Below are 18,161 nucleotides of genomic sequence, written 5' to 3' on the forward strand. Positions count from 1 at the left end.
TTTCGTTATAAGCCCCTGACATCCTTTTGTGAGAGGAGAATGATAATTATAATACTGATGACAACAGTAATAATTAGAGCTAATACATGTTAATTATGTATTTTATGTCACTTAATGTACAGAGTTCCTACAATGATGACTTCATTTAATCCTCAAAATAGCTCTACAATGTAGATAATAGTCTTATTTTTCACCATTTTCTAGATGAGTACATTGAGGCACAGAAACTTTAAATAATGTACTAATTGCAAATATATACTGTACATTGCTAATAAGTAGTGGAGTCAAGAGGTCAACTGACAATAAATTAATTAAATGTGTATGATGAACTCTATTCTCCTTTTTTACTGCTAATCTAAATAAAAATTGAGTTTTGTATGAAAAAAATAAACTGACATAAGTGAAATAAACTATTGAAATATAATGGTGTGGAAGGGTCTAGATAACTAAAACATGCTGAGTATTATAGAATAGAGAATAGTTAGGGGGTGCCTGGGTGGTGCAGTTGGTTAAGCATCTGACTCTTGGTTTTATCTCAGGTCTTTTTTTTTTAATATTTTATTTATTTATTCATGAGAGACACAGAGAGAGAGGGGAAGAGACATAGGCAGGGGAGAAGCAGGCTCCATGCAAGGAGCCTGACACGGGACTTGATCTCGGGACTCCAGGATCATGCCCTGGGCTGAAGACAGGCACCAAACTGCTGAGCCACCCAGGGATCCCCTTGTCTCAGGTCTTGATTTCAGGGTCATGAGATTTGGCTCCATGCTCAGCAGAGTCTGCTTGAGTTTCTCTCTCCCTCTGCTCCTGCTCCCATTCTCTCTCTCTAAAATAAAACAAATATATATATATATATATATATATATATATATATATATATATATACTTATATATATATTTTTTTCTTTTTAAAAAAAGAGTAAAGAGCACTCATAAATTGGCAGTACTTTTATGACTCTAGGATGCTCTTATTCTGTTTACTCTTATACTTACTTTCTGCCATATTTATTGCTGAGGATTTTCTACATTTGTAACATCCTCAGTGTTTGCCTGCTTTAGCATGGATATGTTCAAGCTTTCCTAGAGATTATATCTAATATTAAAATGTCAATAGGAGATGTTAATACACATGCATATTGACCTGATAATTCCTTACATCCTAGTATCTGATCATATAAAGTGTTAAATGCTTTATTAGTTCCATAATTTTTAAAGACAGGCATAAGATTTCTAAAAATCCTGGTAACTGAGTGGAAAACAGGAACTTGATTATATGTTTTTAGGTCATTTCCTTCAAAAATTGATTACACATCCATCTTTGTCACATTGTGCTGTGTGTATGTACCCAGGAGCATCCAAATAACCACTTTACAAGATTACTGGAGTGACTATTTTGTTTCCTGAGTGGTAACAATTTGCATGATGCTGTTAAATTAAGAATATTCAACCCAAATGTCTGTCAGCAGATGAGCATACACACACACACACACACACACACACACACACACGTACACATATATATGCTCATACACATACACACACACACACATATACTCACACACATACACACAATGGAATATTATTCAACCATGAGAAAGAAGGAAATCCTGCCATTTGTGACAGCTTGGATGAATCTTGAGGGGATCAAGCTAAGTATGAGAGAATTACAAATACTGTATGATATCACTCCTAAGCAGAATCTAAAGAAGCTAAATACCAAGAAATAGAAAGTAGAATAGTGGTTGCCAGGGGCTATAGGGTGGAGAAATGGGGAGATATTGGTCAAAGGATGCACACTTCCAGTTGTAAGAATAATAAGTTCTGGGGATATAATATATAGCATGATGATAGCTAATAATTAATACTATTATTATAACATGAAAGTTGCTAAGATTGTAAATCTTAAAAGTTCCTACCATGAAAATGAAATGAACAAGATAGAGGAGTATTAGGTAATTCTATGGTGGTAATCATTTTGCAACACATGAACTTACACTAAGTTTACAACACATAAACTTGGACTCCCTAAACTTATACAGTGTTATATGTCAATTATATCCCAATACAGCTGGAAAAAAAAAGAATCTCTCCACCCTGAATTTCCACAGAATTACTGTTGGATCAGAGCAGAACCCAGTGGCTGATTGATGTTCTTCCTTCCTTCTCAACCAGCTTCAGGAAATAAAGGTCTTCAGCTGCAGGACTAGTTCTCCAATGACTTCCTAAATTGTCCGACTTACACTGTGTTTCACGTTTCTCCTCCCCCAACATTGTGTCTATGTGTATATCAATGAAGCTGGTTAAAATGAACATCAGGAGAAACTGTGACCCGCAGAACTCAAGAAGCAAACACTAAGGGATGGCAGCTCAGGAATAGAGATTGTCTTCAGGACAAATGTCACACAGCCTGAGAGAGTCATGAAAGCCTGTGGTGGGGAGGGGGACATCAAAGAGAACGGAACGGGTTGGATTCTGTTGGCAGTTGTTCTGCACAACCTCAGACTCACTGTGGGTTAGCTTCCAGCTCTGAGTTTCTTCTTCCTGTGTTTCCTCCTTCATTTCAAATTACTAAACACAGCATAGTTTTAGACAGAAGGTAAACTCTCCGTGGTCTCACCTCCATTGAGAGGAGTGAAGAGCAAGGAAACAAGGCACCCTGAAGATCTGGGTCCTTCTGTAGAGATAACCCTGCCCCATAGGAGGACATTTCATGGGGTCAAAAGAGCCTCCATGTTTCCCGTGCTCCAGCCACCATTTTGATTCTTGGATCCTCATTCCCATAGAGCTTGAATGCCACCTTCTTGGTAGGCCCTGCCCCTCCCCACACTACTTTTTATAGTCTCTCCCTCCAATCCGTTTATCCCCTCCTCTCCTCCATTTCTTTTCATGTTCATTACCCTCTGACATAAAATATATTTGATTTATTTAGTCTCTACAACTAGAACATAGTCTTTATACAGGCAATTTTATCCCTACACTGAGAATACACGGGTATATAGGAAGCTTTTGATCCATATTTTTTAATGAATGAAATGGAAAATTATTTATTTTCTTTTTTTAAAAGATTTTATTTATTTATTCACGAGAGACACAGAGAGAAGCAGAGACATAGGCAAAGGGAGAAGCAGGCTCCCTGTGGGGAACTGATATGGGACTCCATTCCAGGACCCCAGGATCATGCCCTGAGCAGAAGACAGATGCTCAACCACTGAGCCACCCAGGAGCCTCAATTATTTATTTTCTTAATTCTCTTTCTATATATTGATCCTGAATTGATGACTAGGATTCCATAACATTGACATAAGGCCATCTAAGTGGCTCTGTTTTCTGTATTGAGGTCCACAAGCATAAGTTTAACAATAAAGATCATAATAATTTGTACTTATTTGTATACCATGGGTCCTTCCCAACTGAGTTCCCTGCAGCTCAAACCCTGCCCTTTTAGTTAATCAGGCAGTGAGTGTAGTATTCTCACAAGAATGTGAGCAAAAAGAAAGGTCAGGGCTCTTCCTTGGGTATATTACCTACTTGATATGTGACCTCAGGCAAGTGAATTAACCCTCAATGTCCAAATCTATAAAATAAGGTGTTGAAGCATATGATGCTGAAATTTCCCTTAAATTCCCTCCAACCACAACCCTCTACCCTCCAACCCAAAATGCTCCATGAGGAAAAAGGCACAATTATAAACAATCTGCAACAATCCAGAGAGAGCTTAAAAAACAAAAACAAAACCAAGAAATCTGTCACCACATTTCAAATTTTTAAAAAGCCATGTTAGTTATAAATATTCTGAAAGAAAGCTGTCAAATACCTTCTTCTACCTTTTTCTTCTAAAAAGATTTTATTTTTATTTTAATTAAGATTTTATTTATGTATTCATGAGAAACACAGAGAAAGGGAGGAAGAGACACAGGCAGAGGGAGATGCAAGCTCCATGCAGGGAACCTGATCCCCGGACTCCAGAATCACACCCTGGGTCGAAGGCAGGTGCTAAACCCCTGAGCCACCCAGGGATCCCTCCTCCCCTTTCTAAAAAAGATTTTACCTAATTCATGCCCTCAAAGATCCACCCCTCAAAAAGGACTTTGTATTGTAAAGTGCTTATCTTTATTAATTATCTTCATTAAATTTTCTTGGAAAACATACCTTCTAAAAAGAAACTTTTATTTTTAAAAAAAGATGTATTTATTTATTTGAGAGAGTGAGAGAGTACAGCAGGGATGGCAGATAGAGAGAGAGAGAGAAAGAGAGAAACTTCAAGTTGACTCCACGCTAAGTGCTGAGCCCCGTGCAGGTGATCTCAGGACTCTGAGGATACAACCTGAGCCAAAGCAAGAGTCTATCGCCCAGCTGTCCGCACCACCCAGGTGCCCCTAAAATGAAACTATTTTTCATCTATTTATTTTTTAAAACAGATTTTATTTATTTATTCATGAGAGACACACAGAGAGAGGGAGAGACATAGGCAGAGGGAGAAGCAGACTCCTTATAGGGAGCCTGATGCGGAACTAGATCCCTAGAACCTGGGATCACATCCTGAGCTGAAAGCAGATGCTCAACCACTGAGCCACCTAGGCGTCCCAAAATGAAACTATTTTAAAACTATGGTTTTATTTCTGATTCAGAATCCAAACCAAATATTTTTATTTTGATAATGATTATTTGAAATGTTATCTTGCCAACTCATGAGCTTCAGTGGAAGTATCTGATACTAAATGAAATTAGATCAAGGTAAAAAAAAAAAAAAGTGACCACCAACAAAAAACATCATTAACCAAATAAGACATGTTATTTCTTTCTATTCATTGTTTTACTGTCTGAAACCTAAGAAGCAAGAGAAGAAAGCCTATGCAATAAATGCTATTTGAAGCAGCTTGCATATGCTTTACAGTTGTGCACATTTCAATTAAATTACCTAGTGATATTATACAGCTCCTCCCTCCACACAGCATAATGCAAAGCAATGGCGGGAGTTCAAGATTCATAGAGAAAAATCAAGTAGGTGACCCCAAAGATCTCCAAATGTGGAATATTTTACAATCACATATAAGTCAAACGTTGGACTCTGCCTGCATAGATGAAGTAAAAATGATAGTTTTGATGTACTTAAACTAGCAGTAATGCATATGTAAATGTTTGTAGGTCCTTAGAGCTCAGAAGGTGATAGGAAGAGGGTACCCAGCCAAAGAGCCTGAAACAAAGATTAAGAAAACACTTGGGCCAACTTTTTGAACCAGTTATGAATCCAGACAAGTTAGATGATTTACATAAGGACTGTGGTGAAAGAATGTGTTAGTCTCAACTATCTGAATATCATTTATATTAATAATCCTATATTAGCAGTCTGCCACATAGTTACGGAGTATCAGCTCATAGAGAAAGAGCAAGGCTGCCAATGTTTTACAGGCATATATGGCAAAGAGGGGTTTCAAATTCAATGTCTTGTACAGCTCTAGACTATAGAAACACTTAATAAATATTTATTGAGTGATGAATCAAGAATGAAGGCATGAAATTCTTTTAAAATTGAGAAAGGCTCACCTGGCCAAAGTCTAGCCCAACACAGGGAAGCCATAAATGGTATTTAGATAATTTGAGGCATCCTGATTTCATCCTCAATACCTCTGTGAAGATCAAACTCTATTTTGAGCATTTACCAAGGCGGCAGCCTTTGGAATTTCTTATCTTGAAGTGATTACCTTGATAAGATTGTGGCCTTTGAGACGTCATATTGCGGGTCTGCTTCAGTTTCCTTGTCGGTAAATACAGATGCCCACCTTACAGCAATTTCCATGAGAGAGGAATATCATGCATATGAAAGGAGATAACGCACTTGAAGAAAGTTTTCATATTTACAAGAGAGAGCAAGACCTGTTAGTAAGATCCACAGAGTATTTATTATATTTTCTTGCCCAAGAGAATCACCACATAAGATGTGCTATCAATGTAAGGAAAGTTCTTATGAAAGGGTTGGGGAATGATTTAATGATTTAACTTACTATAAAGTTGAAAGCACAGGGCAGAGGCAAAAATCCAGAGAGAGGTGAAACACTCTAAGATGGTCTTGTAAAAATTAAGGCAACCCCAATGAAATAGAGATAAGGATACATTTAAGAATAAAAAAATTTTAAAGAACTTATTTATTTATTCATGAGAGACACACACACACAGAGAGAGAGAGAGAGAGAGAGAGGCAGAGACACAGGCAGAGGGAGAAGCAGGCTCCCCACAGGGAGTCCAATGCGGGCTTGATCCCAGATCCCAGTATCACACCATGAGCTGCCAAAGGCAGTTGCTCAACTGCTGAGCCACCCAGGCATCCCCATTTGAGAACAAATTTAATTGGACTGAGGTTCATGTACAGATAGGGCAGGGTAGTGTTTCTGAGGTTCAGAAAGCAGGACTGAGTGGTGTTCCTTCCTTTGCTTGCCCTCCTGGCTCTCTGCACCTGTTGTACTGAGCTCACTCACAAGGTGCTATGAGCGTCCAAGGTGGAGGCTGATTCTGGCAAGTCCACTGAGTTGTCTGCTTTTGCCAAGCCTCCCTGCCTGACACTGGATGGGTGGGTTACAACTGGAATGAGAGGTAAGAGGCCAGGGCTCACTCTTCAATTCTGTTTGAACAGTAATAAAGATGGCATTCTACTTTGAGCTTGAGCTCCTCGTGGCTCATTTCTGATTTGCTAGAAATAATTCAGAGTATATGTGCGATTTACTCCCAGAAACCTCTGATGGAAAGGATGAGCATCTCATGGATAAAACAGAAAAAAATACCAGTAGAAAAAAAATATTATGAGAAGGCAGAGAACTAACCCAGTAAAAAGAGCTTAAAAGCAGAAAAAAGTGACACAGAAGACAAAAGAAAAGCAAACCCTATCCTTTCTTGGGCAACAAACAGATATGGATCTATTCTAAATGAGAGAGACTCTGAACACTATTAAAAAGCTTTATCTTATGCCTAATAATCGTTTACACTTCAAACTCAATATATAAAATTTAGAATTCATCCTTTCCAATCCCAAATCCCATCTCCTGCTGTTTTCTCTTTGGTTTCTGGGACCACAATTCTCTAGCTAGTTCACATAACTAGAACAGGTGGGTCTGTCTGAAGTATCTTGAAGCCAGATTTCATAATTCATCTTATTTCCATTGCACATCTTCCTAATCCCTCCTGTAGATTTTACTAGGGATTTTCATGTAAAGATGGAAGAGGTGGTTCCATCCCCTCATCCTCCAGCAAAATGTGATCAAATGGCTCCTGGCCCTTTCATTCTTTCCCCAGAATCTTTTCCTAAACTTTTTTTTTTTTAAAGATTTTATTTATTTATTCATGACACGCACACACACACACACACACACACACACACAGAGAGAGAGAGAGAGAGAGAGAGAGAGAGACAGGCAGAGACACAGGCAGAGGGAAAAGCAGACTCCATGCAGGGAGCCTGATGTAGGACTCAATACAGGATCACGCCCTGAGTGGAAGGCAGACACTTAACCACTGAGCCACTCAGGTGTCCTGTCTTAAACTTTTCAATTCTATTCAGCAAAACAAAGCCCTCAAATGGCTGAATCCAACTATCCTGGAAAACAGTTCTGTCTACTGCCAAGAATAAGACTTAAATAAAAAATAAGACTCCTTAAGACTCCTTTCTATGTTACAACGGCCAAGGAACATTTCGGTGATTCTCAACTCCTTTGCCTCTCTTCCACATTCAATTACCAAGTCTGGCCATCAAAAATCCTTAGGAGCCCCCAAAGTCACCTCTTTCTCTCTGTGTCCACTATCAGATTTTGGTATTCACTACCAAATATTCTTTAATAGCTCCCATGATCAAATATATCTATACTCTTTGGCTGGGCATGCAGGCCTTTGGCCAAACTCACCCATTTTGCAGCTTTATCTCTAATGCCTCTTCAGCCATATTTAAGTGTTTTGTTTTCCTCCAGGTCTCTTGTATTTCTGCACAAGGTACTCTGTCTGATGTGACATTCTTTCTCCTGTCTGATGAACTCCTACACTGCCTTCTGCGGCAAACCAAATATCTCCTCTGGGAAGCCTTCCCTGACTACCACCCTCTTCTCCTGACCTTTATTCAACTTCTCAATCCAAACCCACATAGAATTACCAACTTAATCCTTCATGCTTGCATGGCCTCCTGCCCTTCCTCTCAACAGAGCATTTATCATCTCTATAGAGATAAAAGTCCTGGTGCTTAACAATTTCATTGTACTTTTAAAAATATATTAAAGATATAAACCCTATTTGATCTGTTACATTTATTTCTTCTAGAGTATTGTTTCCCTTTTCATGTTTGTTGTTTTTTGGTTGTTTTGGTTGATATTTTCAAGGGGCATACCACATTATTTAGTTAAATTTGCCAATTGTTGGGGCACCTGGTGGCTCAGTGGTTGAGCATCTGCCTTTGGCTCAGGTCATGATCCTGGGGTCCTGGGATCAAGTCCTGCATGAGGCTCCCCACAGGGAGCCTGCTTCTCCCTCTACCTATGTCTCTGCTTCTCTCTGTGTGTCTCTCATGAATAATAGACGAAATCTTTAAAAAATAATAAAATAAAATTCCCAATTGTTTTCCTATATGGTTACTTTTGAATATAAAATCTTTTTCCACCTAGATATTTGATAGATATTAATTTTATATTTTTTCTAGACTTCCGGTTTGATTAGAAGAAGATTAAATCCTTACATTATTTCTTTTGTGCACGGTATGGCACACTGGTCTAATCATATCTTTGCCTAAACTAGTCAACACCCCTAAAATCATTTATTTTTCTCCTATATTGCTTTCTATGGCTTCACATCATATGCTAAATTCTTGTATTTATTAGCAAACCATAAAGGAAAATAATTGATAAATTTAACTCAAATCTATTTTGAACTATTTAATCAGTTTCTTTTGAAAAACAAAAAGACCAGATTGAGAAAGTAAAAATCTACCTGGCTTTTTAGCAGACTGCTACAGCCAGCTGCAAGATGAACAGGAAACCATTATCCTTCTAAGGGCATGTTGTAGCTCTAAAGTTTTACTACAGCCATCTTCTTTGAGTAACTGCTACTTTCTTATTCACTGGAAAATTATGTCTCTAAAATTACAGAAAATCAGGAATTTTAATTTTTAAATTATATCAGTAAGCAGGAAACATCCCATTCTTCCTTGGAGGTTCTAATTCATTTTGACAGAGAGAAATGGCCACGGTTTTACAGTTCAGGAACAGAGCTTCACATGAGGTGTTTCTGAATATGACATTCCATGTTTATCCCAGGAAACAAGCCCTGGGTTCATTTTGCAGTCCTAACCTCATATTGACCCTTTTATTCCCAGTCTGGCTCTACTTTGAGCTTACCAAACCTCTGACTCATGGTTCCTCTGGTGGGGAGTCTCCACTGTTGCAATGAGTCAGTGCACTTGACTGCGAGACCACAGGTTTTGTCCTTAATGGTCTTAGGCGATTGGATTGTACATACTGTTCTATTTTTGTGTTAGTGCCTTACTCTTAATTATTATAGTTTATTTTTTAAAAGATTTTAGGGATCCCTGGGTGGCGCAGCGGTTTGGCGCCTGTCTTTGGCCCAGGGCGCGATCCTGGAGACCCAGGATCGAATCCCACGTCGGGCTCCCGGTGCATGGAGCCTGCTTCTCCCTCTATGTCTCTGCCTCTCTCTCTCTCTCTCTCTGTGTGTGTGTGTGTGTGACTATCATAAAAAAATTTTTTTTTTTTAAATTTTAAAAGATTTTATTTATTTATTCATGAGAGACAGAGACAGAGGCAAATACACAGGCAGAGGGAGAAGTTCCTTAAAGGTTCTCAAGCTTTTTAGTCTTGGACCCTCTTTTATGCTCTTAAAAATCATTTGAGGACATCAAAAAGCTTTTACTTATGTGTTATATCTACTGATATTTACCATGTTAGAAATTAAACTGAGAAATTAAAAAATACATTTATTTAAAAATAAATTTAAAAACACTAGTAAATTAATTAATGATAGTGTAAATAACATTTTTTTAACGAAAAATAACTGTAATTTCCAAAACAAAAGAAATTTAGTGGAAGAAATGACATTCCTTTACATTCTTGCAAATTTGTTTAATGCCTCACATGATAGAAGATGTATGCTTCAGCATTGGATCTCTTGTGATAACACATAGTATGTAGTCACTGGAAAACTTGCCTCTAAGCTTATAAAAGAATGGGTACAAAAAAGGAGTGAAAAAAACTCTTAATATTATTGTGAAAGCAATTTTGATTTTGCTTGAAAGACCTCAGATGCCCTATGACCACAGTCTGAGAACCACTGGTCTTAGCTTTTCTAGTTTATGTGGTTTCTCAGATGAATTCTAGAATATTTTTGTCTCTTAATTTAGGAGGTAGTAATTATATATTTAAAGTCTTGTCTTCTCACTTAAGGATATCCTATGTCTCCCTAGTTAACAAAATATTTTATAAGTACTTTCTCAATACTTTTTCAGATCTTCTACATTTCTCATTTCTTAATCATTCCTAGTTATTTCATATTCTTTGCTGCTATTGTGAATGCGATCCATTTTCCCATTGTATTTTATTTATTTTTTAAAGATTTTATTTATTTACTTGAAAGAGAGGGAGAGGAAGCAGGAGCAGGGGGAGGGGCAGAGGGCGAGGCTGACTCTCCGCTGAGCATGAAGCTTCATCCCAGGCCCCTGGGATCATGACCTGAGCCTAGGGCAGCTGCTTAACCAACTGAGCCACCCAGGCGCCCCATTCCCATTGTATTTGAGATGCTTATTGTTGGCCTATTTTGTATGTGGCCACTTGGTTACTTCTTTTTATTATGCTAGATAATATATTTTATATCCTGGTTTTTTTTTAAAGAAGTAACTTGAAATTTTGGGTCTTTTTACATAAAGTTACATAAAGTTAGTATTGATATATTCTCAGTATTCTGAGATATCCTCGGATATGAGATAGACGATATTCTGAGGGGAAAAAATCACTATTCAATTTCTAGATTTCGAAGGTATTTTCTGAGAATCTTGAATATGCTGAATGCCTTTTTGGCCTCTATTCCCACGATCACTTTTTTTTTTTTTTTTTAAGGCAGATGCGTTGATGAGGACTAGATAACCTCTGTCCTCTTCTAGAATTCTCACTTAGCTAACATCATTAATGTCAGGCCCATTTAGATCATGAACAGAATGAAAGGACATTTTGACCGTGGTTCGCACCTGTTGAAAGGGAGAAAGGCATAACCACGTGCAGTACGTTCCCCGAGGCTGTGCAGGGGACTCGGTCAGCGTGGACCCATTCGTGGAGCTCAGGACTGTCAGGACAGAGGACGGGGCTGGCAGGACGGCACCAGCCAGAGCACTGGCGGTTAGTAGGCGCCTTCCCGAAGCCCAGTTTGCAGCTCATTCGGCCCAAGCCGAGCGCCAGGTTCCTCAAACCGCCAAAGGCATCTTGTATGTGGGGGCGACTACCTCCCTGGTCACTTATTTTCGGCCTCACGTAGCTTGGGGTAAGTTGGGTGGGGGGGTGAGGGGGGCGGGGACGCCGCGCATTAAAAAGAGGTGAATTTGGTCCAGGACCCTGGGCCTGTCCCAGCGGGTCCAGGGCTCCAGGGCGCCCCAGGTGGGCGCTGCGCTACCCCCCTCTGTCCCCCCCCCTCGTCCCGGGCGCCAGGCAGCGGAGGCTCAGGCAGCCCGGGCCGGGGACGCGCAGGCGGCGGCCAACCCTCTCCGCGCGCTCCGGAAGCGGCGGCGGGCGCGCGGCGAGCGGGACGCACGTGCCCGCGCCCCCGGAGCCCGGTCGGCGGCGCCCGCTCCCGGCGCAGGTAGGGGTGACGGCCGCGCGGGGCCGGCGGGCAGCCCTCCGAGGGGGCGGGGCCTGCGCGGCGCGGGAGGCGGGGCGCTGCTCGGCCCCGGGGGTCGCGTGGGGGGCGCCCGCGCGCCCGGGCCCGGCGCCGAGACCTCGCAGCGGGGAGCTCCGGCCGGGAGCGCGCACCTCGTCCCGGCGGTCCCGGGGGACCTGCGGCGCCGCGCCGGTTGGCCCGGGAGCTCTTGCTCGGGGCTGATTTCTCTAGGAGCAGGTCGGTGGGGCGGGGGTTCCTGCAACTCCGCACGCCTCTGCAGAGTTCTCTTTCTGGGCACAGAGAAAGTGCAGGCGAGAGCATGGTGATCCTTGTTAAGAAATAGGAGAATCCTACCTGAAACGATGTCATCTCAACTTGCCACCAGCCCTGTTTTCCAGGAGTTGCTGTTTGTACCTTGCTGAAGTTTTCCTAAGTGAGGTTTAAGACAAAAAAAATTTAAGTAATTAATCGTTTATTACAGCTAGGGCGATAACTGGACGTCAGCCTTGAAATAGCCGTTGTATTTGGCACTAAAAAAAAAAAAAAAAAAAAAAAAAGACTTTGGAAAAGCCGAAGAATCCTCATGGGTTTGTTTCTGCAGTTTTCTTGGTGATTGTAGGTGCTCTTAAAGCATTAAGGGTGTTTTGCTTTGTTTTTAAATAATTCACATTGATCCAGTGACTCTAGGTTTGTTTAGTGCCAATACAGGAAATGAGGTGCTTTGTGCCAGTGTTAGTGGTGTAAAAATGCTAAGACGGGAGAAAAAAAGTTACGGTAGTGCCACACTATGCAAATGTTTTAAGTTCACCTTTGAGTTTATTTTCCCAGCTCCTAGATGCTTATCCGTGTAACACCATGACTTTTTTGTTGTGTGTCGCAGGCCACGGATCACAGCGGCAGCCTGGACACCTTATCTCTTGTATCTGAGCGTTATTATGCATTACTTTCAGACTTTTCTAAAGGTAGGTGATCGAGTTCACAACATTTCTGGATTTGCTGGAGCCCAGGTTCCAAGTTTGGACAAATAAATGAGGGTCCGTGTTATTCACGCGTTATTGATTTTTATTGCCTCTGAAAAGAATTGTTTTCAAATGGGAGAATTTAGAGATGTATAAGATTTCAACGATAACTTGTTTTTTATGAGTGTATTGATGGGATGGTTAGCATGTGTGAAATATTACTCTCATTTGTCTTAGTCCTTTTTTTTATTATTATTGGTGGGGTGAAAAAGTGCATAGTGAAAGATAATGAATGGTCTTTCACACCAGCTTTGTATATCTACTTGAAGAGATTTTGGTCACATCGCAAAAGAGGATAGATAGCATTGTCTTGCACTTCCTTTTTCAACTGTATCTTTACAGCCTAAATTTTTTTTGTGCAGATGTTTGAAAAGTAACTTATCTGCCAAATCCAAAATATTTAAAGGTCCATTAGTTGCTACCAGTAGTTTGGTTGAACAAATAAGTATTTGTAAGTGCAAATCTACTTTAGAGTATATGACTGTAGTTTTTTTTTTTTTTAAGATTTTATTTATTTATTCATGAGAGATAGAGAGAGAGAGGCAGAGACACAGGCAGAGGGAGAAGCAGGCTCCATGCAGGGAGCCCAATGTGGGGCTCTATCCCAGGACTCTAGTATCATGCCCTGAGCCGAAGGCTGATGCTCAACCGCTGAGCTACCTAAGTGTCTCTATGACTGTAGATTATATAAAGTTTTGATATAAAAATGTTTTATGGGCAGCTCCGGTGGCACAGCGGTTTAGCGCTGCCTGCAGCCCAGGGTGTGATCCTGGAGACCCTGGATCGAGTCCCACGTCAGGCTCTCTGTGTGGAGCCTGCTTCTCCCTCTACCTGTATCTCTGCCTCTCTCTCTCTCTCTCGATGAATAAATAAATAAAATCTTTTAAAAAATGTTTTATCATTTTTATAATTTCTGCAGTGTCAGTGCTCTAAATTTTCATTTACAACTTTTTTTTTTAAACAAAGATCCCTTCATTAGTCTTCCCTTTAGATCTATTATTTGAAAGATTGTTTCTAACAAACTCCCTTTTCTTGGTAATAAGAAACAAACTCAGTTATCTGCCAGAGGGTGAATAGAAGATTTCCATTAGACTTTGAAAATAATTCACGCAAGACCCCTTACCACTTTGGGGACACATTGGGAGTCAGGAACCTCAAGTTGGGCACCATTACTCTTCTAAACTGAAATCATCTATCACCGATAACCAATTTTCTTTCTTTCTTTTTTTTTTTTTTTACCAATTTTCTACCATAACCTTTGATCTGACCTTTTTCTTGACTCTACCGTATACCAGCTTTATAACCTTAAAAGTTCTCTAATCCCAATCTTCTTTTCTGAAAATGTGAGTTACAGTAATACCTTTATGGAATATTTCTGATGAGTATTAAATCACATAATGCATATAAAACTGTAAGTACAGTAGGCAGCTGGCATATGGCAGTCAGAAAAATGCTAGCCATCACTATTGTCTGTTTTTCCTGAGATTTGAGGATGATCACACCATGTGGTTAGGTTTATATCTGTTGGTCATTTCTTGACAAATAGCACAAAACCTCATGGAGAAGTCCTTAGGTGATGGCATAAAAGCTGAATTTGGTTTTTGGATATGTTGATTTGGGTCAGATCATTACTTTACAATAATTGAATACCTTTAAATTATTATTTTTTTAAAGATTAATTATTTATTCGAGAAACAGAGAAGCAGAGACACAGGCAGAAGGAGAAGCAGGCAGAGGGAGAAGGAGGCTCCATGCAGAAAGCCTGATGTGGGACTTGATCCTGGGTCTCCAGGATCATGCCCTGGGCTGAAGGCAGCACTAAACCACTGAGCCACCCAGGCTCCCCAAATACCTTAAAATTATTTACCAATATTTTAAAATTAGTTCATTTTACATAAATTCCCAAAGTCATAGTTTTTCCTGAAAAAACAAGAGGGCTAGCAGAGGTAGAGCTTGCATCTGATTGCAGCTAATGCCAGGATGTGGTTGTCCCCTTTGGATGGGGTGCATGTACACCCCAGTGTCCATCAGACCCCTGCTTTTTTTTTTTAGGCCCCTGCTTTGAATTTCCTCCCACCTGCTTCCCTTATGTATTTCACCTCCATTGCTCCTGCAGACTTTTTTTTAAATTTTTTTTTTAATTTTTATTTATGATAGTCACAGAGAGAGAGAGAGAGGCAGAGACACAGACAGAGGGAGAAGCAGGCTCCATGCACCGGGAGCCCGACGTGGGATTCGATCCCGGGTCTCCAGGATCGTGCCCTGGGCCAAAGGCAGGCGCTAAACCGCTGCGCCACCCAGGGATCCCTCCTGCAGACTTTTCAGGCTGCGATTTCTGGAATATACTTTACTAATTTGAATGGGTAATTTGTAGGCCAAAACCATAACCCAAATTTTATCTTTAAAAAGAAATGGAGTAATCCTATATTACAATTTATGAAGCATTTCCTTATTTGATACTTAATGCAGAATTAGTTCAGACATGCATTATCATTCCACTTTATGGCTGTGGACATTGAAGCTTAAAGGTTTGTACCAAAGCTTAAAATAGTGTTTGATGACTTCAAGTGTTTTTGGGTTCTCACTAATGCCACTTTTTAACTATGGAAAAATTTTCTAGGAAATGATAGCTTTTCTTTTGGTTCTAGCGTTTATTTTAAGCAAGTACTTTTATCCCCATAATTACAAACTAAGAAAATGAGTGGTAGAAAGAAGACATGTATGGAAGTATATAAGTAGACCTTGTTTTCCCTCTCTACAAAGCATCTTTAAGCAAATTGAAGGGAACAAAACATTGATTATGGCTCTTTCAAAACAGACCATACATATAACTCAACTAGACAAGGTCTGTTTTAAACCATGCTTTATTACTGTTATTGGAAAGCTGAAGGGATGTGTGTCCAGTTTATCTGGTCTGCAGTTGGGCTAGACCAGAGATTTCTGTGGATCTGTTGTAAAGTTCTGTGAGAAAGGAAATACCCAGAAATTGTTTGGTGATTCAGCCTGGTGTCTCTGTGAGGTTGTTTATTATGGCAAACAGACTTTGTAGTGGCTTCTTTTAACCAGGAAGGCTTTATTACTTTCAGAATCATGCCAGCAGAATAATCTATACAATAAATTAAAAGCAGGGATAATTCATCTGTGGGTGTAGTAACCGTATGTGATCCTGTTGGTGTGTATATAAGGGAAGGTCACGCCAGCCATGCAGAGGGTTTGGGAAAGCGGCTAGGCCAAGACAACATGACATCCTGCAGCAAAAGAAGGTTTACAGGGTTCTAAGACCTGTCAGAAGGCAGGGGATCTGAAGACACAGGGAGTGGTGAAGAAAAACTTAGGGTGAGTTTAGGTGTGTCAGAAGGAGCCAGATCATTCAGGATCTGGAGACCTCAGTAAGAATATGGATGTTGAAGGCTTGTTAGCAGGAAATAATGTGATCTGATTTTCTGTGTTGAGATCATCCTGGTGACATGTGGAGAGGGACTATTTAAGTAGCTGACCTGTTGACGTTCCAGCATCTCTTCCATCATAGAAAGGAGCTCCTTTTGAACATAACTTAAACTTTATGTGGTGAAATTGAAACAGCTAAGCAGAAGTGGGTGGATTAAGGGAAGAATCCTCCAGTAATGTTCTGCAAAAATATATGATGAATATTTTAAAAAGTAAGCAATATCAATATTGCTTGGCTTTGAGTAAAGCCACCTGCTACTTTCTTTACATACTGGTATTTTGAGGCTCTAGTGTTTAATGTATGTATTTAACATGTATATTTATCTTAAAAGTTTGAAGTTATTCTTTCTAACCTCCTCTTTAACCATATACAGAATTTAGGAACATTTAAATCCTATTACTACACTTTTCATTATTATTCATTATTATTCACTCTATTAATTTCATTATATTATAATTCATTATTATCTATTGTGTCTTGCAGTCAGTGCTAGTTTAGATCTATGTGTATGCGTAATAGTTTCTTTACTGTTTTTGGCAACAAGACCTTTCTTGTGGATCATTATCATTCTTGAAAGGTATCCTATAAACGTGCTCTTTCTCCAGGGTCATCATTGTTTTGTTTTGTTTTGTTTTTAAAGATTTTATTTATTTATTTTTGAGAGACACACAGAGAGAGGCAGAGACATAGGCAGAGGGAGAAGCAGGCTCCATGCAGGGAGCCTGATGTGGGACTCCATCCCAGGACCCTGGGATCATGCCCTGAGCCAAAGGCAGACGCTCAGCCACTGAGCCACCCAGGCGTCCCAGGGGTCATCATTGTTAAACACAAATTTTCTTTTGGTAAAAAATGTCGTTATCTTGCCTTTGATCTTGAAAGATACTTTTGTGGGTACTTTTGTTTATGAAAGTTATTTCCTTTCATTTGAATATATATGTATATAAACATATATATGTTGAATATTTCATAGTACTGCTTTCTATTGAAATATTAGTAGTCAAGGGGCACCTGGGTGGCTCAGTCAGTTGAGCGTCTTGATTTCTGCTCAGGTCATGATCTCAGGATCCTGGGGTTGAGCTGTGTGTGGTTCCCTGCCTAGTGGGAGTTTGCTTCTCTTCCTCTCTCTCTCTGCCCCTCCCCCAGCTCTTTCTCTTCTCTCTCTCAAATAAATCTTTAAAAAAAGAAGAAATATCAGCACACATTCTAATTGTTTTCCTCTACATGGAATATATCTTTTCTGTTTGGTTGGTTTTAAGAGCTTTTCTTTGTTTTTGATGTTTCATGGTTTTATTGTGGTGTGTACCTAACTGTGGATTTCTTTTTATCTACCCTACTTGAACTTCCTAAATTTGAGTGTTCACACCTTTCACCTCTTTAGGAAAACTCTCAGCCATTATCTATTGCTTTTTCTCCATTTCTCTATTCTCTCCTTCTCAAGTGGATTGGATGTGTATTAGACTGAATCAGTCAGGAAAACAATGAATACCGGGTAGTTCAACAGGGAATTTAAGATGGTGCTATGATCTGAATGTTTGTGTCCTCCCGAAATTCCTATGTTGAAATCCTGACCACCAGGGTGATGCTTTTGGGAAGTGGGGCCTTTGGGGGTGATTAGGTCAGGAGGGCAGAGCCTCATGAACAGGATTAGTATTCTTATAAAAGAGACCCCAGAGAGGTAGCTCATGTGAGGTTATTGTGAAAACACAGCTGTCTAGGAAGTGGGGCCTCACCAGACATTGGGTCTACCAGTACATGACGTTGGACTTCCCAGCCTCTAGAATTAGGAGAAATAAGTGCTTGTTGTTTATAAGCTGCCCAGTTTATGGTATTTTTGTTATAACAGCCTG

At 39.9% G+C, this 18,161-nt stretch overlaps 1 protein-coding gene across 6 annotated transcripts in view; it reads left to right on the forward strand.

Annotated features, from left to right (window-relative positions):
• Positions 1-18,161, forward strand: part of MYO3A (myosin IIIA) — a 372,796-nt gene that overhangs the window by 112,167 nt on the left and 242,468 nt on the right. For 2 of the 6 annotated variants that reach the window (XM_026013647.2, XM_072742058.1), the window contains exons 1-2: positions 11,945-12,084; positions 12,728-12,809. Coding sequence is in view for 1 of the 6 variants with exons in the window: in XM_072742050.1 (XP_072598151.1) it covers positions 12,783-12,809 (27 nt within the window). In the remaining 5 variants the exon portion in view is untranslated. Of the gene's footprint in view, positions 1-11,944; positions 12,085-12,157; positions 12,281-12,727; positions 12,810-18,161 lie in introns of those variants that run through there. The other 4 variants (XM_072742061.1, XM_072742041.1, XM_072742050.1 and 1 more) reach the window with 4 other exon arrangements.

This window comes from Vulpes vulpes, chromosome 2 (assembly GCF_048418805.1).
Source record: "Vulpes vulpes isolate BD-2025 chromosome 2, VulVul3, whole genome shotgun sequence".
Lineage (NCBI taxonomy): Eukaryota > Metazoa > Chordata > Mammalia > Carnivora > Canidae > Vulpes > Vulpes vulpes.